Source organism: Chanodichthys erythropterus, chromosome 11 (assembly GCF_024489055.1).
Source record: "Chanodichthys erythropterus isolate Z2021 chromosome 11, ASM2448905v1, whole genome shotgun sequence".
NCBI classification, from domain to species: Eukaryota; Metazoa; Chordata; class Actinopteri; order Cypriniformes; family Xenocyprididae; genus Chanodichthys; species Chanodichthys erythropterus.
The window spans coordinates 18106662-18119008 of NC_090231.1; the positions used below are offsets into that span (position 1 = coordinate 18106662).

The 12347-nt window shown below is 36.8% G+C and overlaps 1 protein-coding gene across 1 annotated transcript in view; it reads right to left on the reverse strand.

Annotated features, from left to right (window-relative positions):
- The window catches only part of col4a6 (collagen, type IV, alpha 6), a 100723-nt gene that overhangs the window by 43888 nt on the left and 44488 nt on the right, over positions 1–12347 (reverse strand). The window contains exon 4 of the mRNA XM_067400524.1: positions 5830–5907. Coding sequence (XP_067256625.1) covers positions 5830–5907 — 78 coding nt within the window. The remainder of the gene's footprint in view (positions 1–5829; positions 5908–12347) is intronic.

A 12347-nucleotide genomic window follows, 5' to 3' on the forward strand; every position in this document is an offset into this window, starting at 1 on the left:
AACATTTTCACTTTAAAATGAATCAAGACATGATCATTAGAATGTTCTAATGTATACACCAATGTATACAATTTCATGTGGTTTTCTCTTTTAAAAAAAAAAATCAAATTCATGACATTTCATTATCCCCTTACTACCACTTGTAAACAGATCACAACTCAATGCTTCATACAGATTAATATACACACATCAAAAGTTTGGCGTTTGTAAAACTGTTTTGTTTTTTTGTTTTTTAAAGGATGCATTAAATTGACCAAAGGTGACTTGTTCATTGTTACAAAAAAATTCAAATAAAAAATCTGCTCTTTTGAACTTTTTATTCATCAAAAGATCCTGAAAAAAAATGCACCATGTTTTCCACAAAAGCACAACTGTTTTCAACATTTATAATAAGACATTTTTCTTGAGCAGCAAATCAATATATCAGAATGATTTCTGAAGGATCGTGTGACACTGAAGACTGGAGTAATGATGCAGAAAATTTGGTTTTGTCATCACAGAAATAAATAACATTTTAAAATATATTAAAATAAAAGAAAAAAAAAACAGTTCATTTGAATTGTAATAACATTTTACAAAATTACTGTTTTGCAGCCTTGTCATCTAGCCTTGGTGAGCATAAAAGACTCAAGAGATTCAAAAACATAAGAAAAAATATATAAAAAATTCGACCCCAAACTTAAAACTATCTGTAGTAGCATAGAAAAACAAAGAGTTTCAAAACACAACAAAACATTTGATACATGTGACACAATATATGGTTATATGCAACAATGTGCCACATTGGTTAGCTTTTTCTTAAGGTTCTTTCACATACCTTGCAGCTAGGTTTGCATAGGGTTTCACCTTGCTGGTATGGGAGTTTCTATGTATTAAATTTCAGATTCTTTGCTGTGATTTGAAAAATAGGAAAATAGATAGTCTGAATGTATGTGTATTTAAGGCAAGTCAAGTAAAGCCTATTTTGCTATTTCTTTGTCCCTCAATCCCTATTGCTATTTCTTATTGATTATTTAAACTAAAGCTTAACATTATTTTGCATGTTTTTCCCCTAAATTATAGTGCAAATAAATATATGGTTAACTCTCCCTTTTTTTATCCTCCTCTGAAGCAGACATTCCCAGTACGGCTGACTGCACTTTTCAGAGCTCACTCACTTTGCATCGCATCACATTGGCTCTTGTTGATTTTGGGGGCCCGAGCTCTATTGGTGGTGGTGAAGTCAGGCTCAAAGATGGTTTACCCACTCTGGCCATGTCTTTTGTGTAGATGGATTACTGGAATCAAAGGTAATGGCAGCTTAACAACCACATCGATTTTTTCTACCCTGGACACTGACTGCAGCTCAATTCAAACTTGACACTGTGCCCACTTTTAAGGCAGGGTTGGGTGCATTGAGTTGCAAGGGTTCGGCAGAGCAAGGTCTGGGTCACGAGGTCTCTGTCATGGGTAGACTGATGTTAAACAACTTGTGTTGCTCTGAGTGTATCGCTAAATGATGACTCAAGGCCAGAACAAAGAGAGCTATGAGTCTGTTCTTCCAATAACTATGGAAATACACTATCTTCCTCCACACTTGACACTGAAATTAAACTAGCAGACTAAAGCATGTGGAAACATCCTGTTCTTTCTGTTATGGTTATTTTTTTGCCACTCCTGCCTGTGGAAAACCCTGCAAATGCAAATAAATCATGTTGTATGCACATGTCATTGTTTATGTCAGGAAAACATGTGGCAATTTGTTTTCTTTGTTTGTCCTCCTGTGTGTTTAATTAGTTTGTGGTTCCAAGCAGTAAAATGAACACTGATTTTAAATATTATGTAGTAGCACATGGAAAACATGCAAGAGACTATGACTGGCATGTGTGCTCTCGTGCTCATAAAATGCATCTCTCATCTTGTAGGTGTGAATGGAACACAATAAATAATAAATCTGACCTTGAGATCCGTTCTGTCTTGCATGCCAACATCTTGGCATGCTCCAGGGAAGATGGAACGGATGCGGTATGAACCACGAGCATTCTCTGTGAGTGCATGTCTGTGTTTGTTTGTGTGGTAACTGTTTACTCTGAGCTCTCAACAGAAAAGAGAGAAAAAAAATCCAGAATAAAAAAGGCAAAAGCTATTTTATGGTGTATTAAAATTAATATGAAAAAGATCACTGTGTTGCACTTTAAACTGTCACCTGCATTACACAAAACAACTTCATCTCATGTGAGTTTATTAGTTATATCTTTAGGTGAAAAAAAAAGTTTAGCATGAAAAAAATAGTAAAAAGGTGTTTATATGTCTGGGGTTTGTGATAAACATCAATGAGATGTTTAAGATTTGAGAAATACAGCATATACACAAACTCACATTGCTTTGCTTTTATTCATCATCTTATCAGACTAGTTTTAAACTGTGCCATATAAAGAACATCATCAACTAGTTTGTCTGTACTTTTGGTTTCTGGGTGTTGGTGTGCTGTGGTTTGACCAGCATCACATGTCATGTGCCTGGTGATTCATGGAAAAATTATATTTAAGAAAGCCATTAAGATAAAATTGTATTATGTGGATGTGTGTTAAAGTGATGATGCCTATTTCAGACCATCATGGTAATGATACTTTAATGAATCATGAAAAAAACTTTCTATCTTTGCACAATCATTCTTGCAACTGATATCTCACTCAATTCATGTGCATCAAAATACACCTATGCATGCAGTACCATTCAAAAGTTTTTAAATGTTCTTAAAAGAAGTCTCTTATGGTCACCAAGGTTGCATTTATTATTTGATCAAAAACACAATGAACTGTGATGTCAAAGCTGAATTTTCAGCATCATTCCTCCAGTTTTCAGTGTCACATGATCCTTTAGAAATCATTCTAATATGTTGATTTGCTGCTCAAAACACGTTGTTATTATTATCGTTATTATCAATACTGAAAACAGTTGTGCTGTTGTACTTTTGTAGAAACCGTGATAATTTTTTTTCAGGATCCTTGATGAATAGAAACTTCAAAAGAACAGCATTTATTTGACACAGAAATGTTTTCTAGTAAAAGTCTTAATGATCTTTTCACTGATCAACAGAATGCATCCTTGCTGAATGAAAGTATTTGATTCTTTTAAAAAAATCTTATTGACCCCAAATGTGAATATAGTGTATTTTCTCAGCATTCATTTCTATTTCTAGTATTCAAAGAAATGTCATTGTCTTTCTAAAAGGTTTACATTCAGCATTTCCAGAAAGTGAAAGTTTTATGATTATATGCAAATCCTAATGTTTGCTTTTGAAAGAGCTGGCAGTAAACATATCATTAAAATCAGCAATCAGTCATGGCACACTGACTGGGTGAGCAGGATTCAACAGTGACCTGGATAAACTCCAAAGTCATATCAGTTCTGGAGACACGTCTTCTTGGCAACACCCATATCTTTTACTGCCTCACATCTTCGTGATTGACAACCTTAAGAGGCCTTAAACTATATCTACAGGGTATGAATATTTCTGTTCCTGCTCTTGATTCTAGCATTGTAAAGACTTGTACTTTGCCAAATAACTTCTATTTAACAGTGTAACTTTTTGCCAACATGTCTAAGGTGTGAATAACTAATCTAGATTCTAAATAAAGTATTTCCTTATTCGTTTTTTAGCATAAATAGTGAACATGACAATGCATTCAAATCTAATTTTTAGACCCTACTGTCTACAAAGTTACTTTGCAAACACTCAAATGAGATGTGTTTGTTCAATCAGTGTGATATCTGGTTTATGCATTGGTTGCTATAGCAATGATGTAGGCGTTAGCACAATGCCAAGTGACTTTCTTGACAAGCTGCGAATATGAAAAGAGCAGTAAAATTGCTTTTGCTTTCTGCTTTCGGAAATTTTGCCTCAGCAGTTCCTTAGGCGCATGGGAAAATGTGTCTTGTGATGAACTGGATCAGCTTTGTAAACATTAAAAAAATAATTTTCTATGTTTTTAAGTGCTGTTCAGGCTACAAAGATGGTGGCTAAAATTCTGATGTGGGCTGTTAGTGTGAAAGTTTATGTTTTGAAACAGATGACAGCCAAAACTACAACCAACACAGATAAAGTGAACAGAAAGTGGGTGTGTTCAGCGATGCAACTAAGTTAAGAAACTTTAAACTCTTTACTTGTCAAAATACAATGACATCTTATTTCTAACTGCAGTACATCTTATTTGTGATCAGATTGTTTACATGCTGTTACCAACAGTACAGTGACATTGTGACTTTCAGCGTTATGTGTGAACGGCATCTGAGGGGACGTTTGCATGACGCTGTTTTCAACTAAAAAAGTAAAACTGTTTGGCCGCTCGTTAACACGAAAACAAGATTTTGGGTGCCTGAAAATGCAAACTTTTGAAAACAAGTTTTTTAAAACTATACCATTATTGTTCCCATGGAAACTAAAAAAAAACATGAATTTGTGAAAATGGTTAACGTCATGTGCATTACGTGTTCAGTCTAAGTGTGCGTAATGTTTCTTTACAAAGTGAGATCGCCACCTACTGGCCTGGCATGCATAATACAGCATTTTTAGTCATTTTCGCGGATCTGTGTGAACGGGGAATCATTTTGACAATGGTGTCGTCTGTACTCTATGTAAAGAAAAAACTATTTTAACACTTTTAGTACCTGGTTGTCATGTAAACGTACCCTGTTATCAGTTTGGTTTAGACAAAGATCTCTTGACTGTGTGACTGGCTCTATGTTTGCTCCTGAACTCTCAGGTTTCTAGATCTAGTGTGTCAATGAGATTGCAATAATAATCAAATAGAATAATGTTTGCAATTCGTGATTGAAAAAAAAAAAAGATAAAGATATGAATACCTAAGACAGGTTCACAACTCTGGCACTCAAGGTCTACTTTCCGGCAGAGCTTTGCTCCAACCCTAATCAAACACACCTGAACAAGCTAATCAAGGGCTGTGTCCTAAATCGCCCCCTGTACCCTTAAAAAGGGCACTATTTGAGGGGACAGCCATTTGTAGTGATGTCTGAAAACATAGTGGACGATATCAAGTACACTCATTCAATCCCACAATAAGGAGTGTACAACTGATGTATGCTCAATGGATAGAGAATACCCATAATGCACTGTGAGAGTCGCACTCCGAATGAATTCCTGTGTCTCGCCAGATTGCACCCGCAGCTGAATCTTATATCCATTTTCCAAACTGCTGGTCCAATGTGGCTACGTGGTAATATCATACAGGTATAAATTCATTGTTAAGTGATTATTAAATTGTTTAATTAAGGTTTATACATAATTTCCAAGATAAATATTTTCATCTTACTACTGGAGCTGCCAGTTTGCTAAGTTTCAAATGATTATTTAACAGCAAGCACAAACTGTGTAAAAGCAGCAGCCCTTCCAGCACTCAGTGTCCAAAATTCTATACTCGTTTTCATTCACTCCTTCAAGTGGACAATATTAGTGCAGTATAGTACAGAATAGTGAATGAGGGTATAAGAGGTGATTTCGAACACAGCAAAGGTCTTCAGGTTTACTAGAACGTTATAGGCAGGTGAGTTTGATCAAGGTTAGAGCTAAAGCTAAAAGGACAGTGGACCTCGAGGGACAGAGTTGAAAACGCTGCTCTAAGAGATATGTTTCTCAGTTAATGTTCATTCATGCGGCTACCTGACATGTGAGAGATCTGTTTGTGTGTGTAAGAGTGAAATTGCACGTGCAGGTGTTTGCAGCTCTGAAGGTAAATTTGCAGTTAACTGTGATGTATGATATATCGGATGAAGTCAGCAGAGTAGTATGAACAGTCGCAACATTAGCAAACAGAGTTTCTCATTACTCACCCTGCTACCCTTTAAGGGCAAACACGGACACGGTCCTCTACAGTCCCGGCCCGCACATGGCTCCTGCAGCTTTGACCCCTGCACACAGACAAAGATACAGAGGGACAAGTTTAAATCCTGTGCTACTGTCAGAATCATACATCAATAAAATACCAATGAAACGGCACACTCTCAAATGGCTGACAAGTAAGTTAAAATAAGAAGGATCATCAAGAGCATCAACATTCTTTTTTCAAAACTGCAGTGGAATTATATGAGCACCTATTACTTTTTAATATGTGTTTGTGAATGTGGGTTAACACCAACAAGTTGTAGCATAGTTTGTGAACTGTCACTCTAGGAATGATCTGTTTGCTTCCCTGAAGGCTAGTGAAGATCACCTGGATAGCATAAAGAGGTATGTTATCCCACAGGGTAATAAAAGACAAAACACTGCTCTGGATTTTAGTCTTTGGTACAGCATACCAAACCATCTACTTCACAAAAAATAAAAAAAGGAAAACAGGAACTATAGGTCATTGCATTCATACTGGCCAAGACGATTAGTTACCCTATACATCCCAACCACTAAACCTAACCCTTCTTACTATAGAGCGCTCACACACACACACAAACACACAAAGATACATATGAGCTCTATTGTCCTCTCATCCCATGCTGAGATCACATTCCTCAGCGTGCTTGTCCCACCCTTCCCAATCATTTATCTCTTTTCAATGGTGTTTTTCTCTGAAACCCCCCATTATACATACACAGATTTTGAACAGACTCTTAACATTTCAAATGTATGCTACTGTCCAAATGTTTATGGTCGGTACAATTTTTAATATTTTTGCAATGAAGTCTCTTACACTGACAAAGGCTGCATTTATTTGATTATAAATATGCAATGTTGTGAAATATGATTACAATTTAAAATAACTTTTCTATTTGAATATATATTTAAAATGTAATTTACTCCTGTATGTGATGGCAATGCTAAATTTTCAGCAATAAACAGCTTTTGAGATAGAATTTTTTTGTTTTAGATTTTTTTTGGATCAATTTAACGCATCCTTGCTAAATAAAAGTACTAATTTCTTTGAAAAAATCGTATTCACATTTTTCATTGGGCCATTACAGATGATCAGATATCATAGCACAAAACATTTATTCACGAGTTCACACTTGCAAATAATTTTAATAATACAGTATGCATATTTGGCACGCTGTCCGGGGAATGTGGCTCGAACCGGAGTACTCCCCTTCCATTCCTGGCTAGGATAGGAATAATCGAGAGCCAGTTTGGGTGGAGGAGGGATGCTGAAAAATCTGTTGTGGATCGTGGATCCGAGGTGAGTTGGCATAAACATAAATGTCAAGATCTACATAACAACACATCCTTTCTTAACCTGTAGGACAAGATCTGTGAAATCCAATCCCCTTCACTGAGCAGACATGTGAATAACGTGATCAATGAAAGCTGCATACATTTAAGGGTCTTTTAAGCGACCTGCCCCTGCTGGAGTTCAAAGGTCACTGGATAGCATTTCGCTTTGATTAAAGGATGAAAAGGTGCAGACAAGAGGGGATGAGGGCCCCATGATGCTTTGGACAGTGGGTACTTGGCCAAAGGGTCAGGGGTGTCAGACAGCCATCTAGAAAAAAACCTCAAAGGTCTTAAACTGATAACCAAGACCTTATTTACCAATCACAAAGGATATGTGTGTACAGCGTCTATCTGAATGAGTGCAGCTGATGTAAGGCCCCCTGTGGAACCTGTCTCCACTCAGAACGCCACATGACTCCACAAAGCCTGCAACTTGTGACTACATTTTTCTGTGACAGAAAGGTTTTGGCTCAGGCAAATAATGGAGGAATATAAAGAGAGTGAAAGCAAGGGTAAAATAATGAAATATACAGGGATACAAAACAGGGAACCAGTTAAAAGTAGGTTAGAAAGATGGGACTGCCCTGGACAGGCCTCGGCTCACTTCTACTGATCTCTTGTTTACCACTAATTTGTTCTGACAGAAACAGGACAGAAAATCTACACAGAGGGATTCAGATAGAAGTAGAGACTGAGAGAGAGAAAAACAATTAGTTTAACATATTAACAACTAGTTAATGAGACGATCTAAAAAATCTCCTCTAACTGAAGTATCATTATAAACTCTAAGTCTGGTACAGAACATTAAATGACACAAAAGCAGGCGATCTGTGCAGATTTATGGGTCTTAAGTGGCACACTGGCACATATGGCACACAGTTAAGTGCCATATAATTATCCTATACCACTTGGGAGATTAGAGGGGACAGCAGGTGGCAACACAGTAAAGAGAGGAGGATAATCCAACACCCCTCTCTCTGTCCCTGTGGAAATCAGCCACCTTTGTCACCCTCTTTTCAGGTTGCTTAACCCACCTGGTGGAGAAGTGAAAACATAAGCCACATATGTGCTTTTACATCCCTCTCCTGTAAGTTAAGCAAACCTCCGTTACAAGGAGCAACAAGCTCCTCTCAATAGCACACCTTGACATTCCTCTGCAGCTTGTTCAGTGGAACTGAATCGAGCTATTTGGAGCAGGACAAAGAGTGCAACTTAAGGAGAAATCTTTGAGCACACATTTCCAGACACACACACATACACACACTCCCCCTGCAGGCAAGAGGACAGGATCCATTTACACACTTTTCAAAAGAAACCAATGGGGGTCTTGAGTTCCTCCTTACTGTTTTCCTCCAAAGCAACCTTCTGACACACCTGATGTTTGATTATGCTTATTATTTTGTGTATGTGCATGCCTCCTTATCTTTAGCCAACTGTTTTATGCGAAGCTTTGCTCATAAACTCCTTTCAGGTATTTGCATTTTCATAAGCATTAATTGGCTACCAAAAATCAAAAAGAATTGTTTAATTTTCATTTGATTACATATTAAAATATTAAATAAACTGTTAATGTTTTATTCCTTCATTTGATTACCACAGTAATACCACAATTTGATTACCACAGTTGATAATAAATTTGTATTAACCCCTTCTCCATTTTGGCAAGTGTGGCATACAGTAAATGGCATAAGTTATTCTAAATAGACACATAAAAACATACAGTACCGTGCCCTTCACAAATATTGGCACCCTTAGTAAATATGACCAAAGGCAGCTGTGAAAATAAGTTTGCATTGTTTATCCTTTTGATCTTTCATTCAAAAAAATCACAAAATCAATCACCTTTCATCAAAGTAAAACAAATGACCCTTCATCTGGAGTTTGATTGACAAGTGATCTAACCAATCAGAACGCTGAATCAGCCAATTTGTCCGACAAAGCAGTCAGAAGTTAGAAGATTAATCTCGGTGGACTTAAACTTGAAAAATAGTGTGTATTGACGTCTTTCCGCATTTGAAAAAACATTCCTTCTCATGTTCATTCATGTTTATTTGATGCTATAAATTAACTAGTAGGAAGAGATGATCGGTTTACGAGCCTCTTGAGCTGAGGGACTACAGCAATCTGTCACGACACATTAAAGAGCCAGAAAACGTTTTTTTTATTGTTTGAATTTCTTCTCTGCGATGTATTTTTCACTGTGTGTGGTGTGACAGCGCCATGGCTTGTTGGACAAAGCAACAGTAACTAAGGGGGCGGGTCTTTGCGAAGGGTCAATTGAAAGTGTGTTCCAATACATTTTGGCCACAATTATTTGCACCCCTAGTAATTCTTATGAGTAAAATATCCCTGAAGTATATTCCCATTCATATTAACATTTTTTAGCACACCAGGGTGACTAATACTATGAGCATGAAATTGTCCAGCAATGACTTCCTGTTCCACAGGAGTACAAATAGGTGTAAACACAAAGGCCAAATCCACTTAATCATTCATCACAATGAGTAAAACCAAAGAATATAGTTCTGATGTGCAGCAAAAGACTGTTGAGCTTCACAAAATAGAAAGTGGCTGTAAGAAAAAAGCTGACACATTGAAAATCTCCATTTCCACCATCAGGCCAATAATTATAGGTGCCCTAGATTCAAAAATTTAATTTACCTCGGCATAGTTAAATAACAAGAGTTCAGTACATGGAAAAGACAGTGAGTCTCAAACTCCATTGTTTCCTCCTTCTTATATAAATCTCATTTGTTTAAAAGACCTCCGAAGAACAGGCAAATCTCAACATAACACCGAATGTTACGTAACAGTCGGGATAATTAATATGTACGCCCCCAATATTTGCATATGCCAGCCCATGTTCCCAACATTATGAAAGGCATTAGACAAGGGTAGAACGTCTGGATCTGTGCAGGGCTGAATCATCAGACTAGGTAAGCAAGCAAGAACAACAGCGAAAAATGGCAGATGGAGCAATAATAACTGACATGATTGATAACATGATATTTTTAGTGATATTTGTAAACTGTCTTTCTAAATATTTCGTTTGCATGTTGCTAATGTACTGTTAAATGTGGTTAAAGTTACCATAGTTTCTTACTGTATTCACGGAGACAAGAGCCGTCGCTATTTTCATTTTTAAACACTTGCAGTCTGTATAATTCATAAACACAACTTCATTCTTTATAAATCTCTCCAACAGTGTAGCATTAGCCGTTAGCCACGGAGCACAGCCTCAAACTGTGCTGCATGACGAACACTTTGTAAAGATCCATTTTCAGGGTTATATTAGCTGTTTGAATGTTTTTTATGTTGTTTAAAAGGACATTGCAATAATTGGGAGCTAATAATTGTGGCCAACGTGAACTAGAGAAAAACATTTATTTCATAATGAGATTTTTCCCCCATTTTCAATTGCTTTACTTAAATGAAAGATTAGAATTTTGTGATTTTTTTAAATGAAAGATCAAAAGAATAAACAATGCAGATTTATTTCCACTGCCACCTTTGCTCATATTTACCAAGGGTGCCAATATTAGTGGAGGGCACTGTAGATTTAGAAAGCCAACCCTTGATAGTTTACCGTTGTCACGATCACCGTCTGCTCCTGTCAGTTCCCGGACTACACTTCCCACAATCCTCCCTGCCAGTCACATGTTCACTCCACACCAATCACCTGTTGCCACATACAGCCTAGCACACAATACTAATCACCACACCCAGCTGCAGCTCATTACCAGGACTATAAAGGACTTCCATACACACCACCTCACCGCGAAGTCTTGTTTCACATTGTGTACAATTCTGAGCGTTTATTTCCTGTCTGCCTGTTGTTACCGTTCCTGCCTGTTACCCGTTATTGACCCGTTGCTGCCTGTCCTGACCCTTGCCTTGTCTGCTGTTCTGTGAGTGATATCTGCCTGCCTCGATCTACTGCCTGTACCCTGACTACGACTCTGCCTGTCCCTTGCTGTTCCTGTTTGCTCCTGATTGACCCTGCCTGTATGACCACGCTCACTTTTAATAAAAGCTTGCAATTGGATCCCTACCTGAGTCCCCATTCGTTACAACCGTTTAAGAATCAGAATTACTCAGACTGTTATTAATATGGAGATATATAATCTGAAACATGAAAACAAAAATATTAAGAATCTATTTTTTTTAAAGTATAAAAATAGGATTTTGCTGTGAGATGTAGATTAACTTAGAAACATGAAGCTGTGAAGCAATGAAGTCAGAAGTCTGCTCATGCTACATTTCAAATCTGAGGATTTTATCTCTAAAACTATGAGTTTAATAAAAAAAAAAAAATGAAAAATTCATGTGAGTTCTTAGAGAATGCTGAAAAGATGCTAAGAAAATAATTTGTTGCCCTGTAAACAGCTATTGTCTATTTATGGCAAGGCGAACTGCCCCATCCATGTTTCTATTGTTCTCAATCGACAAACCTTTCACACCTCTGCAGGATATGAAGTGTAATCTTTATTACTCTTTTATCACTATTTATTTGTTTTTATTCAGCCATTATTAACCCTAATTCTGGCATTGCATGGCTTGCCCATCTAGACCACTTTGATCCCACTATACATTTATCCACCTTTTATCCGAAGTCTTTATAGAAAATAAAAAAGCATATTCTTGGGACCTTATGTGAATTCTTTTAACAAATTTGATTATGAAATAGAATAGCTTCTGGCACAACAGGTGCATTAGAGCTACAATTAGCATCAAGCTATATAACACAATTTAAAGGATTAATATTACATTTTTACTCAAAACTCACTTTAAACCACCACAAAGTGTTTGTAATAACTTCTGATTGACATCTAATGTGGATTGTAGTCATATAATGCTGTTGAAATGTTATGTATAGCCTTTTATAAGCAGCTAATCGCTACACCTGCTTAGCATTTATAATGTAAACATCCTTTATTGATATGGAAATACCCCAAATCACATGAAAATCACATACAAATCATATACTACTGTAACCGTGTTTATTAGCATCTTGTTTCACATGTATAAATGTTTCTTTGGGTTTGTTTTTCACAGAGCTCAGAATGAGGAAATGTACAGAACATTTTAATCCAGAAGGGCATTAATTATGATCACGTAATATAATTGACAGCTCTAGACCGAATGAGCA